Genomic DNA, 19,806 nt, shown 5'->3' with positions numbered 1-19,806 from the left:
TTGGCAGAGAGAGTGTCAAGAAGAGGCTGGATTATGGTGAGGAAGGGCAAGTGGAAACGGGTGATCCATTACCTATTGATTCGACTACTGCTTATCTCTGCCTATATTTATTTTCCTTCGCAGGAACTCCCTTTCATTTGATATGTATAGGGAGTGCTTGTTTGATGAAAGTTGCTCTGGGCTAATTTCTACTTAAGGATCCTGACTCAAAAATCTTGCTCTGGGCAAACCTTACACGAAAATGATCCCAACATTGATAAAGATAGTAGCGCCAGCTGATGAGAAAAAGATTTATCTGGCAAAGCTTTCACCATTTCCATAGTTAAGAAAACGCCACAAAACTATCAACAAGGAGATTGTGGGGTGTATGCGGTGAAGTATATTGAATGTTTGGCTATAGGTCTAACTTTTGATGGGTTATCTGACGAATCTCTACCAGCTATTCGGTTGAAACTTCCAGCAGAGGTATTTGATGAGGTGGCTGATATAGATTGCTTCATTGAAATTTCTGATCCAAATCCACGAGGTTCAGAGACAGGTGAGGTAGAGTTTCTATCCCAGCCATGATGTACTCTACCACGTTTTAACTAATGTAATTTTTTGTGCACGTTCAACGTTGCATGTTCTTACTAATTAAATTTTGGACATGCAACGTTGTTATGAACACTTTCAGATATGTATTAACTAAATAAGATTAGGTGTGTAATCCTTTTTGTATATGGATGATTGGTGTAATATATGAAATCATATATGTTAATTTTATCCCTTAATTAGACATACACTGTGCTACAAGATATATGGTCCATCATATGCAATAGATAAATTGACAGATAACGAAAACATATATTACAATTACACTCTTAATTTGGTACATGAAGTCACATCCACATAGTTAGAGGTGATACAAATAATATTACATAGTAGACATTCAATACATTCATTAAGCATAAAATGAAACATTCTTTTAGGTAGATATTGAGTTTTAATTTGATACAAGGAAAATGAAACTCATTAATTAAGTATGTCATTAGAACACATGCTTAATATATTACAAAAGTAGGAGGTTTAGTAGATACTAACCTCAACACATAGCACGCATGTGACTAGCATACGTATAGGCGAAGCAATGCTCACAACAATATGGTGATGTCTCATGGTGTAGACGACAATACGGAACTGATTTGAAATAGTAAAACCCCTTGAAAAGTTGATACCCAGTAAGATGCATTTCCCTCACAAGCGTCTCCACTTGCTCTGCTATCATGACGGCCTAGTGAAAGTTAGATAGCTTGTGTAGAAAATGTGCTAGGACTTCTTCTCCTTCTTCTAAACCACCACAACATATGAGGAAAAGGCCATATGCGTATCGAGCATAAATGCTATAACACGCAGCATCACCCAATAGATCTAACCTCTCTTGCGATGGGCCTAGTAGAGTTAGGAGCCGCACAGATTCCACAAATTGTGCAATGGGATTTTGACTGGCAAGACACCTCAACAAGAAGAGTCTGTAGATGGAGGAGACGCTAGCAATGTGACCATGGAATATAAACTCATCCAAATCAACCTCACGCAATACCGCTTCCGAATACACTATTTCTCTGAAAACAGGACCGACAACAATGAAAGGACCTAGGTAACGAAATCCTTGCATCCCTACCTTCTGGATTATGTCTCTCCACAAAGGAATGGGGATTTAAATCATTCTTTGTAGTAGAGTTTTCGTTTTACAAGAAGAATAAGAAGAAGATGGAGACTACAATTTTTTATAGTGATTCAATATGACAAACCTAGTTTACTAATTGGTTGTTCTCATTTAATATTGTAGGTTGGTGGGGTGGTTACTTATTGTAGATAAACGTTCACTCACATTATGAGGTTGGTGAGCTTGGCGAGGTAGAGTTAATTATTTCAAGAGATCCTACTTCATTACTACCCATATTTCATATACACGTTTGCATACAACCATAAAGTACAGGTTATATTATAAATATGAAAGTGGAAGGTACCTAGTACCAAAACATTACACTGAATTCATTACTAGCCATAATAAATAGTAGAAGAAGCATAACAAGTTTTTCACATTCAAGAGTTACAAGTCTAGCCATCATAAAAAGTAGAAGAAGCATAACGAGTTTTTCACATTCAAGAGTTACAAGTCAATCGGTTGTGGCCAGTATGACCACAATTTGAACAAGCGTGAGCTTTCCGGGGTCTGCCAGACTGATTCCTCACAAATGGTGAATTACAAACTTTTGCAATTAGAGCATTTGGGACTGGACAATTTTCATCCTTGGGCATCATAGATTTAGCATAACCATTGCGTAGATAGTCGGTCCGGTAGTAAGGATGACACTTTGAAACTCTAGACACATTTGCACTCTCAGCTGCGGCTAAGACATGTATGCAAGGCAGTTTGTCAATGTTGAATATACGACATGAACATTTCTTTTGTGACAGATTTACAACATTCATGGACGATCCGCTCCTCACTTCGTACTGCTGTGGATCAATCTCTTGAACATTTAAAACACTTGCTCTTGCTAATCGGGCCTTCAAGACAAGAAATAATATTACTAATTTATATTTTAACAAAGATGATATTTACATAACAAAAAACATACTTTACAATACCTCTAACAGCTTCTCAACTCCGTTGGTTAGAACTGTTTCAATATCAGCAGCATGTCTTCTTCTTGCAGCAAACCACCTAGTCAACATCAATCTTATCTCATCTAATAGCTGCACAATCGGATACTTTCTTGCTGGCTTTAAAACATTGTTGATAGACTCTGCTATGTTGGTGGTGGTAAAGTTATATCTATCACCTGGAAAATGTGCACGGCTCCACTTACTTACATCAGCACCCTGCAAATAACTATGAAGTTGTGGATGCAACTGTTCAATCAATTGAAACTTTGCATTAAAATCTTGCAACCTATAAGCAGTGGCCGCCTGCTTCACCAATCCAAACGTTTCATTCCCTCTAAATTTCAACAAAATATTTTTGTGTAGATGGTAAGTGCAGATCACACGCCTAGCTAGCGGATATACTTTCTCTATTGCTTTCCCGATGGATTTATGTCTATCATATATAATGGCAGGACCTTCATCATCAGGAATAACACAACTGAGTTGTCTAAAAAACCATTCCCAAGAGGCATCTTTCTCGGTATCAACTACAACGAATGCTAATGGAAAGATGTTATAATTTCCATCTTGTGTTGTCGCTATTAACAACGTTCCAAGGTATTTCCCTTTCAACAAAGTACCATCCACGACAATAACTTTCCTCATAAAAGAAAATCCATCTATGCTAGCACCAAATGCTATGAAAACTGACTTGAATCTATTATTGTCATCCACTTCTAACCTTGTTAGAGTTCCGGGATTAGCTCTTCGGATCATCTATAAATAAACCGGGAGTTCTCTATAACCATCCTCATAGGTTCCCCTCACTAACTCACGGGCAGACTTAAGAGTACGATATTTTTTCCAGTAATCAACCTATATATGTGAAAAGACCTATAAGCTAACCTTCGTTGCAGTTAAAAATCGATTTAAATTATACAGAGTTATGAAAATTAAATATGTTCAACTAACCTTGATTCCATAACGTAGAGTTAGGGCCTCTCCCACATGATTAGGGAGGACGTCAGCACCAACACCCCCAACACTCTTTATACAATTCTCCCAATATATATGGGGTTGCTTTTCTTGAACGTAATTGGCGTTCAGTGACAGAGCAAGTATGTTGCCTTGCATAGATTCGAATCTGAAAAATGCTTGATTCACCAATGGTTGTTGCTTGCACTCACCATTTACATCAACGGATCCAACATTTCACAACATACAAAGTAGGACTTGATCGATCAACATAGAAGTCAAAATTTTGGAAGACACTTATAATCTTCAATGTACTCTCCAATGCATCTTTAGACTCAAATGTTTGACCAACTTCAATATCAATATCACGAAAATCACTTTGATCTCGCAATAGACTTGATGTCTTCATATTAATTTTCGGATAAGAATTCCCTTTCCTTTCTTCATCCCCAGAACTTGCTCCATCTGGATCATCACAACAATCAAACCTATATTTCTCGTCTTCATCAGAATCAACTTCTCCTTCCTCGTCCTCCTCAATAATTAGATGTTTCTCAGTAGTAATCCCCTTCATTACTTTGTCGTGATTTCCCTCCATCTTCCTTACTCTGTTGCCTTATCCCATTATCCCCCTTACTCTGTCGGCTTTTCCTTACATCCTCCTCACTTTCCCTGCTTACATTTGTTGGAATCTTCAGGTGTAAATTAACAATTTCGACACAGAGCCGCCGCACTGATTCACATTTCCAGAGATGGAGAAATCCTAGGTATTGTCGTCCATTACAAACAAATACAGGTGGTGTATCCTCCGGTAGTGATATGGATGTCTTCTTGCTCGACAGTCTGTACGATAGATGGACCTCATACAAATTCCTTTCCAACCCGAAATCCTCATACACCATTCCCATAAACTCCTCAAATAATTCTCTTCTACTTGAACATAACACCCTAGTACCTCTTTTCTCATCAACCATAAAAACCCAACTCCTGTGCCAAAATTTCCACTTCCCACAAACCAACGCAATAACCTCCATCAAATCCCGAAGATTTACTCCCTCCTTTAATTATAATTTCCGAACTCCATAAATTTTCGTTTCCCCCACAACCAAAAATCGCGAACACTAACTTCGTCGGCTTTAGATAGAAGAAGAAGATAGTTGATGGAGGGTAGAGATTTGGCTTCCAACTCTATCGTTGGGCTTTATATCTATCAGAATCTTGCTATTATAGTAACAACAACTCTATCATCACTACATCTATATCTACCATAACGTGATAAACTCTACCATCAAGTGTTATAGCTCACAACTACTGTTCTGGCCACTTTAACTCTACCAACACTGTACCTTAGTCTGCTACCTAACTATATCACACCGATAACTCTCCCACCACTGCAACATACTCTGTGAGGAAACTTTAGCGCTACCATAACTCTAACTATCTTTTCTGACTAAGTCTACCGCCATTACAGCATATCTCGTAGATAACTCTATACTATTAAAAACTCTACCACCACTACTGGAAACTATACTTCTTTACTCTATCAACTTACTCACTCTACCATCACTATAGTAATCTCTAACTGACAACTATGTCAAAAACCGACCTCTCTACATCATATCTCTAAATCCAAGTCAAAGTCTACCATAACTACTTCGGTAGACTTATTAATTGGCGGGAGTTTTCCCTCCCAAATTTGTCATTCTCTCTCCGACGTGGAATTTAATTTTAATGGCATCACCCGTAATTACGGTTTTTCCTACAACTGCTGAGTAAGGACAACGCTGCCATTTTTCACATTATTTCTCTCTCATCCAAATCAGTAATAAACAAGAATTTAAGAGTTAGTTTCGCAAACCACCCTAAAATGATTGATCCCCACGGGCCAAAATAATACTTGGTTGAATCCTTACCAGGGAAGACATCTTGTTTGGTGCTGAATGAGGATGTAGATACTATCACAATGAGGGATACTAATTTCTGTTATTGGTATAAATCTCTTACTTGTGTTTGTTGGTAGGCCGTTAAAAACCTCTCTGTAGACTATGTTTGTCACATATTTGTCTTGTTTCTGTTTTGATGTGTACAGGACTTTCAAACCACTTGGGGATGTGACACGCGACAATGTAACGTATAGTTGGCCGTGGCTGAACACTTTCTTTAAGGTTTGTCCTTGGCTTTTATTTACTGTCATAGCATAGCACATTCGCACCGGAAACTGGCGTCTTTTTACGGCCAATAGGGTCAATACCCTTCTCAGTAAATAACACATTAAACCTTACAAAATTAGTGCCATGATATTGTTATCTATTTTTTCTTGGCGTTCATTAATTTTTCCATAATATATTGATGTATTGCTGTACTCTAGGCTCTAACTCTCATTAACTTATAAATAGATTATGTGAAGAAAGATGAAAAAGAAGAATATTGGAATAATATAATACTTGTCAGATATTATTTCTATACACAAAATAATTAGGATATTGTGGTAATTTTTGTTTGTTTAAACTTGGAAAAAATAAGTAATACATGAAAAGGTATTAAGCTAATGATCAATAATTCATATGTCGTTGATATATTTCAATTTGTTTACAAAAATTGTTTATTTGTAACATACCTTTTTTTTTTTGCAGCCCTTTTAGCCAATAATATTGCATGTCTCATTTGACGTGCCTTTCTTTGTTGAGCTGCAATGATATTTGTGTTACTAATCTTAAATCTATTAATCATGTTTCTGACTTTTTGGACATATATGAGCAAGATATTCTGTTCTAATTTACCTTTTCGTTCGACGATGCTTAGCCCATAATCTGTTATTCTCGTTGGGAAATCTGTGGTTTAAATCATCATTGTTGTATTAGAGTGCTACAATCATATATATATAATATATATGTCTAGGGATAAATTGTAAACTTACATGTTTTTGGTTGGAGTGGTTTAGGATCGAAGGTGAACTGTAAAGATCACCCAAGCGAGATTTATAAGAGATAAAACCCATAAATAGTTTTGATTTCACTATTGGGTAAGCTTCCAAAATGACGAGACACAAAAATTCAAGATCCAACAAATAAACAAAACCCTTGAGAGCAAACATGTTAGATCCATAAATCCAGTTTTTCTTTCTGAGTTTTTGTTTTTAATTTTTCTTTTGTAGGTTTTTCTTGGAGACTCGATTCGGGAAAAATGATAAAATTGGATTAAGGGATTCGATTTTGATATATATATTTTCATATTTTCTTTATTGTTGCAGAGATGCAAACGAAAAAGACAAACAATTTTGTAAGAACATTTTATTAAGAAAAATCAATGTGTTGTCATTTTTTTGTCTTCAAAACAGCAAGGTGTTTAAACTGCCACGTCATCGATATAGAGAAGGGTTATATTGTGGGTGACTTTTGAGATTATAGTATTGACTTGCATTTATTTGATGTGGAGGGTTTTCTTGCAAAACAAAATTACTTAGATGGTTTTTTTGCACAAAACTCTTATGTAAACAATGTTGTTGTTGATCAAATATAGTTGTTGATAAAAAAACCAAACAATTGAATCACGTTGTAAACCGCATATGTAAACCGTTTTTTTCACGTTGCTACTTGACCTTAGAACTTTTGATTAATTGATCGTACACAATTTTGATCAAAACAATTATCATTACGTCTTGTCCAAAAAGATTCTACAGGTGAAGGAGAAAATTTAATTTTCTTCATTCTTTTGAAGAAATAACATTACATTTGTTCAACGATTGAGTAATCTTAATCACAATATATCATTATATCATATTTAATTTACTGATCATAAGGCTTATGAATGGGACTACAGAATCTTCAGGTTTTTGTAAAGAAGTAGAGTTTTTGTAAGAAAGCTAGAAGCCTAGAACAGACAATGCGAGGCCAGAGACCCTAAGAACCGACCGGACCACTCATGCATGACTCAACGAAAACATTAGTCCTATTTGGGCCAACGTTGCCCATAGAAAATAGTCCACATTTGCTAACCAAAATCACAACCTGTGGAACACACTCAATTAATTAAAGAATTAAACTCTATGTATACACGGCAAACGGAATGATCACTACAAAATGGGTAGACACATACTTGGAAGCTCGGAGGAAAACTAACCATGATTATATTGCAATATAATTCAGTAGGGGGAGCACCAACGAAGAAAGCTAAAATCATCAAACTTGGTGACTTGAGAGAAAGAAATGAAAGAGCATCAAATGCTCACATCAATCCATGTTTTGATTATATAATGTCTGGGAATGATTAAACATTCTAAATCCGAATTAAACCAAAAGGTAAACAGCAAAATAGTAATCAATGACTTTTAATTTGTGATAGATCGAGTGGACGGAGACGGTGGAGGCGAGGCGACGAGGAGTGGTGGGTAGAAAAGTGAGATTTTGGTTATATTGGCGGAGGTTAGAAAGGAAGGAGGCGAGATATAAGGAAGATCAATCATCCTTCTTTGTTACTTTGTCGAGCACAATGGTGAAGACGATTTGTGGGGGTAAGATTTCAGTGACGAGTGTGTGTAATTTAAGTTTTGAATGAGAAATTGATAATGAAAATTGTATATTTTTTATAGGTATCGAAACGCCGGGGACATTATCGGAGGTTTGGGGAATATAAACCAGCTTCGTTGAAGAAAAAAAAGTTAGTGTTTATGGAAACATTTGGTATAGTTTTGTAACGATGACTTATAGATTTGGTAGATTGCTTTGAATTTTAAGAGTAATTTTGTAATATGGTAAGTATCTGGTAACAATGACTTATAGAGTGTGGAAAATCTGGAAAAATAGGATAGAAAATTGTATTTGAATTTGGCGGGTTGTTTGGGGAAAAAAAGAATTTTGTTTGGTATTGCATTGAAAATGACATTTCATATAGTGTGCTGGCAGAGTATATATTTAGAGTTAGTGTCATTAAAGTATGATATTGTGATAGAGTAGTGTAATTAAAGTAGTTATATTTGCTATTTTATTCTCATTACAAAAGACAAAAAAAAAACTGCTGGTGGGGTCTGATGTACACTCATATAAATAAAGCATGCATGGTATGTAGTAACATGGAATGAGAGTATAAAATTGGAATGTAGTAGGTTGTATGTTACATGGAATGAGTTAATGTGATTTTTTTCAATTTCAGACGGTTTCTGTTTTTACAATTGTTTCACAGAATTTGAAAAAAGAGATAGTGGATTATAATGTGAATTTGATTGTGTTATTTGTAATTTTCACACCCGTTTGTGTTTTTATAATTGTTGGTTTGGTTTTGAATTCACAATGAAATTAACAATAGTATTCACAGACTTTGAAAATAGAGATGTTGTGGCAGAAAATATTGATAGATTATAAAGTTATGCATATTAGTTTAAGTGTTAGCTTGATTTTGAGTGTGAATTAATGGATAAAGGGTTGGTTATAATGAAATAAGTTTAAGAACGATTGTATGTAGAAATGATAGGCCGTTGGATTATAAATTGAATTTGATTGTGTTAGTTGTAATTTTCACACCCTTTTGTGTTTTTACAATTGTTGGTTTGGTTTTGAATTCAAAATGACATTAACAATAGTATTCACAGACTTTGAAAATAGAGATGTTGTGGCAAAAAATATTGATAGAGTATAAAGTTATGCATATTTGTTTAAATGTTAGCTTGATTTTGATTGTGATTGTTGTAATTTGCAGGAAATGACATCATCAAGTGGTGAAAAGAAGGGAAAGTACCCTCCTTTACTGTATGCGCCTGGAAAATCTCATCTCTTGAAGAGGAGCATCCACCATAATTGCACTTTGGCGAGTTTTGGATTCATGAAAGATTGCATTGGTGAAGATGTTTACAAAGACATCCGGGACCATACACAAGTAGGAGTTTTATTGAGTCTTGCTGATTCTGACTATGTGTGGTGGGCTAAGCTTGTGCATTACATCCTCACACGGCAGTTGGCTATAGAGAGGAGGTATGAGATTTGGTCATTGATTGAAGGCTGTCCGATTATGTTCTCTCTATATGAGTATGAAGAGATTTCTGGTCTGAACTGAACTGTCAGCCCATAGTTGAGGATGATATTGTGGAAGTAGATCACAGAGAATTTTGGGCAGAGTTAAAGGTGGATAGTGGTGTAGGGCCTAACTGGTATGACTTGGATGAAGCCTTGAAGAATTGCAGAACATGGACTCCTGACAAGAGAAAGATGTTGGGACTGTTGTTTGTTGTTCATGTTGGCATATTGGGACTCCCGAGGGGCAGTAGGATTCCACTGGAGTATGCAAAAAGAGTTTTATATATTGCAGCATTTGATAGATTTCCATGGGGCCGGGTGGGATTTAAGGAGCTAATCCAGTCCATTAAAGTGCTGTCCTTTAAGAAAGAGAGTTGTGCAATCCATGGATGTGTTCATGTTCTCATGATATGGGCATTTGACTGTTTGAAACTTGTGAAGAAAAAGGTGATAGTTTCTCTTTTATCCAACTTCATTTCTTAGAATTTCGACCTGTTTTAGGGTTTTGAGAGACTTGTTTCCAATGTAGATTGTAGCTGAACATGTCTCCTGGCGAGAAGAAGACGATATATTCCCTTTCTGGCCTGATGAGGTAGCTGTCTACGGGGAATCATGTGGCTCTAACAAACTCCTCGACAATCTGTTGCATGACATCTTCCTAGGACGTGTTGATGAGAGACAGTGGGATGTTCCATGTACTGAGGTTGGAGGACAGAAGAAGATGGAGAAGAATAAGCAGATCATGGACTCTGATGATGTTGGAGGACATAAGAAGATGGAGAAGAGGAAGCAGATCATAGATTATGTTATTGTTGGAGTACAGAAGAAGATGGAGAAGAGGAAGCAGCTCATGGATTCTGAAGATAAAGTTGATCCTCCTCCACAGAAGAAACAGAGTTTTAGACGGTCTAAAGGGCTAGTTAAGTTGGTAGAACCTAGTGACGAAAGTGGAGAGGAGAGCTCGGGGTCTGAGAGGGCAGAGAAAGGATCACTAGAAGGATTAATGAAGTTGCTGGGAAGTTTGACAGGGAAGGTTGATTCAATGCATGCTAACTTGGGAGGTCAGATGGAAAAGATTGGGAACCAAGTTAATGTGATTGAGAAGAAAGTGACAGTCCTTGAGACTGATGTGTGCGAGTTGAAGAAAGATAAAGGAGAAGTAGGTGATAAGAAAGGGAAGGATGCGAAGATTGGTAATGAAGTGAAGATAGGGGGTGATGCGAATGATGAGGAGTCCAAAACTGGAGATGATGGTGGTTCTGGAGCCAACGCTGAGGTATGACCCTTAAACATATCTCTTTATTTGCATTGACAGACTTTCATATAAGGTATGGTAAAAGGATATTGGTTTTTTTCATGCAGAAAAATCCTTAGTTGGTTGGTTGCTGGAGAAATCTTTTCAAGCTAACTTTATCTCCATGTATTTTCTTCTTGTTCATTTTGTTAAAAACATTACAATGGTTTGAATTTGTAAAATATGAAGTTTGTGTTTTTTTTAGACTTAACTCTGTTATGTATTAACTTTTTCCATATGTAAGGCCTATATTTGCTAAGTCTGCTATTCTGATGTCCAAATGTTTATTAACCTTTTAGTCTTGGAGATTAGAGACGAAGCAAACATCGCAGGACGAGTTCCATATTTCTTGTGTTGTAAGGAATCCAACAACTCGATCAAGATTGTCTGTCAAGAAAGTCAGAGAAGTTTAATTTGGAGGGAAGGAAATGAATCAAGCAGTTGGAGTTGGAGCTAAACAACTTAAGGAACCAAGATCTGCTCCTGAGAAGAAGAGGAGTGAAACTGTTATTCCCTTGAGAAACAATTTTATCTCTGAAATGCTTGACAGAGATCCTGTCAAGAAGAGGATTTATTATGGAAGTCCTTCTGGATTGATTGTTCCAGAAACACAGTTCAGTCCAGTTCAAGGAGGAGGCATGGAAATGAATAAAGTTGGTAGACTCAGAGGAAAACAAGTAAAGGAGCATACATCTGCACTTCAGAACAAGAGGACTGAATCTGTTATACCATTAGCAAAGAATTCTATCTCTGCCATGCCTGGCAGAGAGAGTGTCAAGAAGAGACTGGATTATGGTGAGGAAGGGCAAGTGGAAACGGGTGATCCATTACCTATTGATTTGACTACTGCTTTGGAAGAATCATCGGACGGATCAGACATATCAGAGCCTCCTGAGGTTGAAGCTAGAAAGAATTTGGGTTTATCCCTTGAAAAGTTGTACATATTTTGCAAAGCAGATGGTGTTGTTCCTCGTCAAGGCCGAAAGAGAAACCTTGCTTCCACTCAACTACATCCGTACGTTGGTAGTTCTGTTGTTAAGCGTATACTGAAAGGAAAAAAATTGTCTCCAGCGCATTATGATCCTTTTGAGAAGGTCAGCATATCTATGGCAGATAAGTTAATGGCATATATAGACAAAGATTTTTAAGTTTAACTCTGCCTTTAATTCGCCTATCTGCTTATCTCTGCCTATATTTAATTTCCTTCGCAGTAACTCCCTTTCATTTGATGTGTATAGGGAGTGCTTGTTTGATGAAAGTTGCTATGGGTTAATTTCTACTTAAGGATCCTGACTCAAAAAACTTGCTGGCCTAGTTCATCTTCTGATTTTGGGTGGTTGAAGGATGCGGTAATCATTTCTCTCCTCTCTCTTTTTGTTTCAGTTATAACATAAACATATATAATGTTACTCTATGACAACATCTTTCCTCTTTTGGCAACATATGTGTGCCATTATGCAGATGTTTAGGAAAAGGTCAATGAGAGAAATTTCACCGTATAGAAGCGATCGGATAGCATTCCTAGATGCATGTTTTGTTAACCAATAGCAACATGACTTCAAGAAGTTTGAATCAGATAAAAACTACTTGTTTCCTGAGATGTATTTCAAAGTGTTGAATGGCCTACACTCCACATTTGGACAGACTCTGAAGAGGTGGGTCGAAGAAGTTGATATTCTCTACTTTGCACACAACATTAACAATTGTCACTGGGTAGCTGTTGAGGTGAATCTGATTAAGCGCCGTGTTAAAGTCTACGACAGCATATGCAGCCTCTACATATATGAAGAAGTATTTGAGTCGTGCAAACCTTACACGAAAATGATCCCAGTATTGATGAAGATAGTAGCGCCAGCTGATGAGAAAAAGATTTATCTGGCAAAGCTTTCACCATTTACAGAGTTAAGAAAACGCCACAGAACTATCAACAAGGAGATTGTGGGGTGTATGCGGTGAAGTATATTGAATGTTTGGCTATAGGTCTAACTTTTGATGGGTTATCTGACGAAGCTCTACCAGGTATTCGGTTGAAACTTGCAGCAGACGTATTTGATGAGGTGGCTGATATAGATTGCTTCATTGAAATTTCTGATCCAAATCCACGAGGTTCAGAGACAGGTGGGGTAGAGTTTCTATCTCAGCCATGATGTACTCTACCACGTTTTAACTAATGTAATTTTTTGTGCACGTTACAACGTTGCATGTTCTTACTAATTAAATTTTGGTAAGTAATCCTTTTTATATATGGATAATTGGTGTAATATATGAAATCATATATGTTAATTTTATCTCTTAATTAGACATACACTGTGCTACAAGATATATGGTCCATCATATGCAATAGATAAATTGATAGATAACGAAAACATATATTACAATTGCACTATTAATTTGGTACATGAAGTCACATCCACATAGTTAGAGGTGACATAAATAATATTACATAGTAGACATTCAATACATCCATTAAGCATAAAATGAAACATTCATTTAGGTAGATATTGAGTTTTAATTTGATAAAAGGAAAATGAAACTTATTAATTAAGTATGTCATTAGGACACATGCTTAATATATTACAAAAGTAGGAGGCTTAGTAGATACTAACCTCAACACATAGCACGCATGTGACTCGCATACGTATAGGCGAACCAATGCTCACAACAATATGGTGATGTCTCATGGCGTAGACGGCAATACGGAACTGATTTGAAATAGTAAAACCCCTTGAAAAGTTGATACCCAGTAAGATGCATTTCCCTCACAAACGTCTGCACTTGCTCTGTTATCATGACAGCCCAGTGAAAGTTAGATAGCTTGTGTAGAAAATGTGCTAGGACTTTTTCTCCTTCTTCTTAACCACCACAACATATGAGGAAAAGGCCATATGTGTATCGAGCATAAATGCTATAACACGCAGCATCACCCAATAGATCTAACTTTTCTTGCGATGGGCCTAGTAGAGTTAGGAGCCGCACATATTACACAAATTGTGCAATGGGATTTTGACTGGCAAGACACCTCAACAAGAAGGGTCTGTAGATGGAGGAGACGCTAGCAATGTGACCATGGAATATAAACTCATCCAAATCAACCTCACGCAACACCGCTTCCTAGAATACCATTTCTTTGAAAACAGGACCGACAACAATGAAAGGACCTAGGTAACGAAATCCTTGCATCCCTACCTTCTGGATTATGTCTCTCAACAAAAGAATGGGGATGTAAATCATTCTCTGCACTAGAGTTTTCGTTTTACAAGAAGAAGAAGAAGAAGATGGAGACTACACATTTTTATAGTGATTCAATATGACAAACCTAGTTTACTAATTGGTTGTTCTCATTTAATATTGTTGGTTGGTGGGGTGGTTACTTATTGTAGATAAACGTTCACTCACATTATGAGGTTGGTGAGCTTGGCGAGGTAGAGTTAATTATTTCAAGAGATCCTACTTCATTACTACCCATATTTCATATACACGTTTGCATACAACCATAAAGTACATGTTATATTATAAATATGAAAGTGGAAGGTACCTAGTACCAAAACATTACACTGAATTCATTACTAGCCATAATAAATAGTAGTAGAAGCATAACAAGTTTTTCACATTCAAGAGTTACAAGTCTAGCCATCATAAAAAGTAGAAGAAGCATAACGAGTTTTTCACATTCAAGAGTTACAAGTCAATCGGTTGTGGCCAGTATGACCACAATTTGAACAAGCGTGAGCTTTCCAGGGTCTCGTTCTCTCCATTGCAATCGCCAAAGGTCCTTTAACTCTACTAACCTTAGGTCTGCCAGATTGAGTCCTCACAAATGGTGAATTACAAAGTTTTGCAATTAGAGCATTTGGGACTGGACAATTTTCATCCTTGGGTATGATAGATTTAGCATAACCAATGCGTAGATAGTCGGTCCGGTAGTAATGATGACACTTTGAAACTCTAGACACATTTGCACTCTCAGCTGCGGCTAAGGCATGTATGCAAGGCAGTTTGTCAATGTAGAACATACGACATGAACATTTCTTTTGTGACAGATTTACAACATTCATGGACGATCCGCTCCTCACTTCGTACTGCTGTGGATCAATCTCTTGAACATTTAAAACACTTGCTCTTGCTAATCGGGCCTTCAAGACAAGAAATAATATTACTAACTTATATTATAACAAAGATGATATTTACATAACAAAAAACATACTTTACAATACCTCTAACAGCTTCTCAACTCCGTTGGTTAGAACTGTTTCAATATCTGCAGCCTGTCTTCTTCTTGCAGCAAACCACCTAGTCAACATCAATCTTATCTCATCTAATAGCTGCACAATCGGATACTTTCTTGCTGGCTTTCAAACATTGTTGATAGACTCTGCTATGTTGCTGGTGGTAAAGTTATATCTATCACCTGGAAAATGTGCACGGCTCCACTTACTTACATCAGCACCCTGCAAATAACTATGAAGTTGTGGATGCAACTGTTCAATCAATTGAAACTTTGCATTAAAATCTCGCAACCTATAAGCAGTTGCCGCCTGCTTCACCAATCCAAACGTATCATTCCCTCTAAATTTCAACAAAATATTTTTGTGTAGATGGTAAGTGCAGATCCCACGGCTAGCTAGCAGATATACTTTCCCTATTGCTTTCCCGATGGATTTATGTCTATCAAATATAATGGCAGGGCCTTCATCATCAGGAATAACACAACTGAGTTGTCTAAAAAACCATTCACAAGAGTCATCTTTCTCAGTATCAACTACAGCGAATACTAATGGAAAGATGTTATAATTTCCATCTTGTGTTGTCGCTATTAACAACGTTCCAAGGTATTTCCCTTTCAAAAAAGTACCATCCACGACAATAACTTTCCTCATAAAAGGAAATCCATCTATGCTAGCACCAAATGCTATGAAAACTGACTTGAATCTATTATTGTCATCCACTTCTAACCTTGTTAGAGTTCCGGGATTAGCTCTTCGGATCATTTATAAATAAACCGGGAGTTCTCTATAACCTTCCTCATAGGTTCCCCCCACTAACTCACGGGCAGACTTAAGAGTACGATATCTTGTCCAGTAATCAACCTATATATGTGAAAAGACCTATAAGCTAACCTTCTTTGCAGTTAAAAATCGATTTAAATTATACAGAGTTATGAAAATTAAATATGTTCAACTATCCTTGATTCCATAACGTAGAGTTAGGGCCTCTCCCACATGATTAGGGAGGACGTCAGCACCAACACCCCCAACACACTCTTTATACAATTCTCCCAATATATCTGGGGTTGCTTTTCTTGAACGTAATTGGCGTTCAGTGAAGGAGCAAGTATGTTGCCTTGCATAGATTCGAATCTGAAAAATGCTTGATTCCCCAATGGTTGTTGCTTGCACTTGCCTTTTACATCCACGGATCCAACATTTCACAACATACAAAGTAGGACTTGATCGATCAACATAGAAGTCAAACTTTTGGAAGACACTTATAATCTTCAATGTACTCTCCAATGCATCTTTAGACTCAAATGTTTGACCAACTTCAATATCAATATCACGGAAATCAATTTGATCTCGCAATAGACTTGATGTCTTCATATTACTTTTCGGATAAGAATACCCTTTCCTTTCTTCTTTCCTATCCACATTAACATTTTCCTCTTCACCTTCTAATACCACAAACTTAGGAGGCAAAGCATACTCTTCATCCCCAGAACTTGCTCCATCTGGATCATCACAACAATCAAACCTATATTTCTCGTCTTCATCAGAATCAACTACTCCTTCCTCGTCCTCCTCAATAATTGGATGTTTCTCAATAGTAATCCCCTTCATTACTCTGTCATGATTTCCCTCCATCTTCCTTACTCTGTTGCATTATCCCATTATCCCCCTTACTCTGTCGGTTTTTCCTTACATCCTCCTCACTTTCCCTGCTTACATTTGTTGGAATCTTTAGGTGTAAATCAACAATTTCAACACAGAGCCGCCGCACTGATTCACATTTCCAGAGACGGAGAAATCCTTGGTATTGTCGTCCATTACAAACAAATACAGGTTACGTATCCTCCGGCAATGATATGGATGTCTTCTTGCTCTAGTCTGTACGATAGATGGACCTCATACAAATTCCTTTCCAACCTGAAATCCTCATACACCATTCCCATAAACTCCTCAAATAATTCTCTTCTACTTGGACATAACACCCTAGTACCTCTTTTCTCATCAACCATAAAAACCCAACGCTTGTGCCAAAATTTCCACTTCCCACAAACCAACGCTATAACCTCCATCAAATCCCGAAAATTTACTCCCTCCTTTAATTATAATTTCCGAACTCCATAAATTTTCGTTTTCCCCACAACCAAAAATTGCGAACACTAACTTCGTCGGCTTTAGATAGAAGAAGAAGATAGTTGATGGAGGGCATAATGGTCTTTACGATTACCACGTTCGCCCTAAAAAACTTTGTACTAAATTGCAACTAACATAACTCTATTACACAAGTTTATATAGTGGTGGTAGAGATTTGACTTCCAACTCTATCGTTGGGCTTTATATCTATCAGAATCTTGCTATTATAGTAACACCAACTCTATCATCACTACATCTATATCTACCATAACGTGATAAACTCTACCATCAAGTGTTATAGCTCACAACTACTGTTCTGGCCACTTTAAATCTACCAGCATTGTACCTTAGTCTGCTACCTAACTATATCACACTGATAACTCTCCCACCACTGCAACATACTCTGTCAGGAAACTTTAGCGCTACCATAACTCTAACTATCTTTTCTGACTAAGTCTACCCCCATTACAGCATATCTCGTAGATAACTCTATACTTTTAAAAACTCTACCACCACTACTGGAAACTATACTTCTTTACTCTATCAACTAACTCACTCTACCATCACTATAGTAATCTCTAACTGACAACTATGTCAAAAACCGACCTCTCTACATCATATCTCTATATCCAAGTCAAAGTCTACCATAACTAATTCGGTAGACTTATTAATTGGCGAGAGTTTTCCCTCCCAAATTTGTCACTCTCTCTCCGACGTGGAATTTAATTTTAATGGCATCACCCGTAATTACGGTTTTTCCTACAAATGCTGAGTAAGGACAACGCTGCCATTTTTCACATTATTTCTCTCTCATACAAATCAGTAATAAACAACAATTTAAGAGTTAGTTTCGCAAACCACCCTAAAATGATTGATCCCCAGGGGCCAAAATAATACTTTGTTGAAACCCTACTTAAGTAGCCTTATAAAAAGGAGATGATTAGAAGAGAAGCAGCAGCTAAAACTTATTAGAGAGCAGCCATAATTATCCGAGAGGAGTTGCATTCTTCAGCTTCCTATAGATTAACCTCAAAATTTCTTGAGGGTTTGTGTTTTTTTTCTTGGTTTCAGCCGGCCATGGATTATCCAGATGATGACATAATCTATATCGAATCAGACGACAAAGAGAATCTTCCCAGCGATGACGAAGAGAATCTTCCCTTCGATGACGAAGCGAATCTTCTCAGCGATGATGAAGATAAAGACTACGGCGGATTCGCCGAGGAAGAGATAAAACAAGCTCCGGAAAGTTACGTAGTTCTCAAGGAAGAAGACATCCGTAAGCGTCAAAGAGACGATATTGAACGAGGTTTTACGGTTCTCTCTATCAGCCAAGTCAAAGCAATCGCTCTGCTTCTTCACCATAGTTGGAGTGTTAGTAAAGTCCAAGATGAATGGTTTAAAGACGCGGATAAGATCCGTGAAACCGTTGGTATACTCAAGGAGCCTGTCATTGAGGTTAATGGTGGAAATGTCGAATGTGGGATTTGCTTCGAATCATACCCTCAGGGAGAGATCGAAAGGGTTTCTTGTGGTCATCCTTATTGCAAGACTTGCTGGACTGGTTACATCACTACCAAAATCGAAGACGGTTCTAGATGTTTAAGAATTGTATGTCCTGAGCCTTCTTGTCCTGCTGCTGTTGGTCAAGAATTGATCGATAAGGTCGCTGAGAAGGAAGACAAGGACAAGTATGATAGATATTTACTCAGGTCTTATGTCGAAGAAGGGAAGAAGTTTAAATGGTGTCCATCACCGCGATGCGAATACGCTGTTGATTTTCATGGAAGTAGTACTAGTAACGATGTTTCTTGTATGCGTTCCTTTAGGTTTTTCTATAACTGCTGTGAAGACGCTCACACTCCCATGGACTGTGACACAGTGGAGAAGTGGTTACTAAAGAACAGGGATGAGTCCGAGAACACGAATTGGATACTTGCTAAGACAAAGCCTTGTCCTAAATGCAAGCGTCCGATCGAGAAGAACAATGGATGTAACCATATGTTATGCACAGCTCCGTGTCATTTACATTTTTGTTGGGCTTGCCTTGAACCATTGGCAGGTCACAAGGCTTGCAACGGGTTTAAAGCTGAATCTCAGGATGAAAGTGAGAGAAAAAGGGCTAAAGATGCGATTGACAGATACACGCATTAATATGAAAGATGGGCATTCAATCAATCGTCCAGACTCCATGCTGCAAGTGATCTGGAGAAATGGGAATCCGTGGGGATTAAGGAGTTCAGTATTATATTAGGCACACCAGAAACTCATCTCCAATTCACCTTAGAGGCATGGCTTTAGGTTAGTACAAGTATACATAAAGATGATTCTTTGCTTATAGTAACACTTCGATACGGTTGAAAACGTATGTGGGATGTAACCGAGTTGAATTCTTTGCATTGTAGAATAAACGATAAAATCCCCTTAACTATATTATACTAGGGGTGATAACCCGCGCGTTGCGCGGGGTATTTTGCTATTTTGTTTTGAATTTTACAAAGTTTCAGAGTTAACTATTAATAAATTTGTTGAGAACAATACGAAACCC

General features: G+C 37.3%; 3 protein-coding genes across 3 annotated transcripts; 2 read left to right on the top strand and 1 right to left on the bottom strand.

Annotated features, from left to right (window-relative positions):
• The first annotated feature begins 5,569 nt into the window (after positions 1 to 5,569).
• Positions 5,570 to 10,893, top strand: LOC17881216. Its single transcript, XM_006289171.2, has 5 exons — positions 5,570 to 5,595; positions 5,696 to 5,771; positions 9,298 to 9,569; positions 9,632 to 10,058; positions 10,141 to 10,893. Exons 1-5 carry the CDS (start codon positions 5,570 to 5,572, stop codon positions 10,891 to 10,893), a joined length of 1,554 nt encoding a protein of 517 aa, XP_006289233.2.
• A 3,683-nt stretch (positions 10,894 to 14,576) lies between these two features.
• On the bottom strand, positions 14,577 to 15,893 carry LOC111829983. Its single transcript, XM_023780298.1, has 3 exons — positions 15,345 to 15,893; positions 15,120 to 15,227; positions 14,577 to 15,038 (listed from the first exon to the last, which is right to left on the bottom strand). The coding sequence occupies exons 1-3, from the start codon at positions 15,891 to 15,893 to the stop codon at positions 14,577 to 14,579; spliced, it is 1,119 nt and encodes a 372-aa protein (XP_023636066.1).
• Positions 15,894 to 18,335: 2,442 nt separating this feature from the next.
• Positions 18,336 to 19,559, top strand: LOC17883916 (probable E3 ubiquitin-protein ligase ARI11). Its single transcript, XM_006289138.2, is given in 1 exon segment — positions 18,336 to 19,559. A coding segment is annotated over 1 exon segment (1,224 nt).
• Positions 19,560 to 19,806: the final 247 nt, after the last annotated feature.

Source organism: Capsella rubella, unplaced genomic scaffold (genome assembly GCF_000375325.1).
Source record: "Capsella rubella cultivar Monte Gargano unplaced genomic scaffold, Caprub1_0 scaffold_6, whole genome shotgun sequence".
Classification (NCBI taxonomy): Eukaryota; Viridiplantae; Streptophyta; class Magnoliopsida; order Brassicales; family Brassicaceae; genus Capsella; species Capsella rubella.
This window is presented reverse-complemented; position numbering and strand designations above follow the sequence as displayed.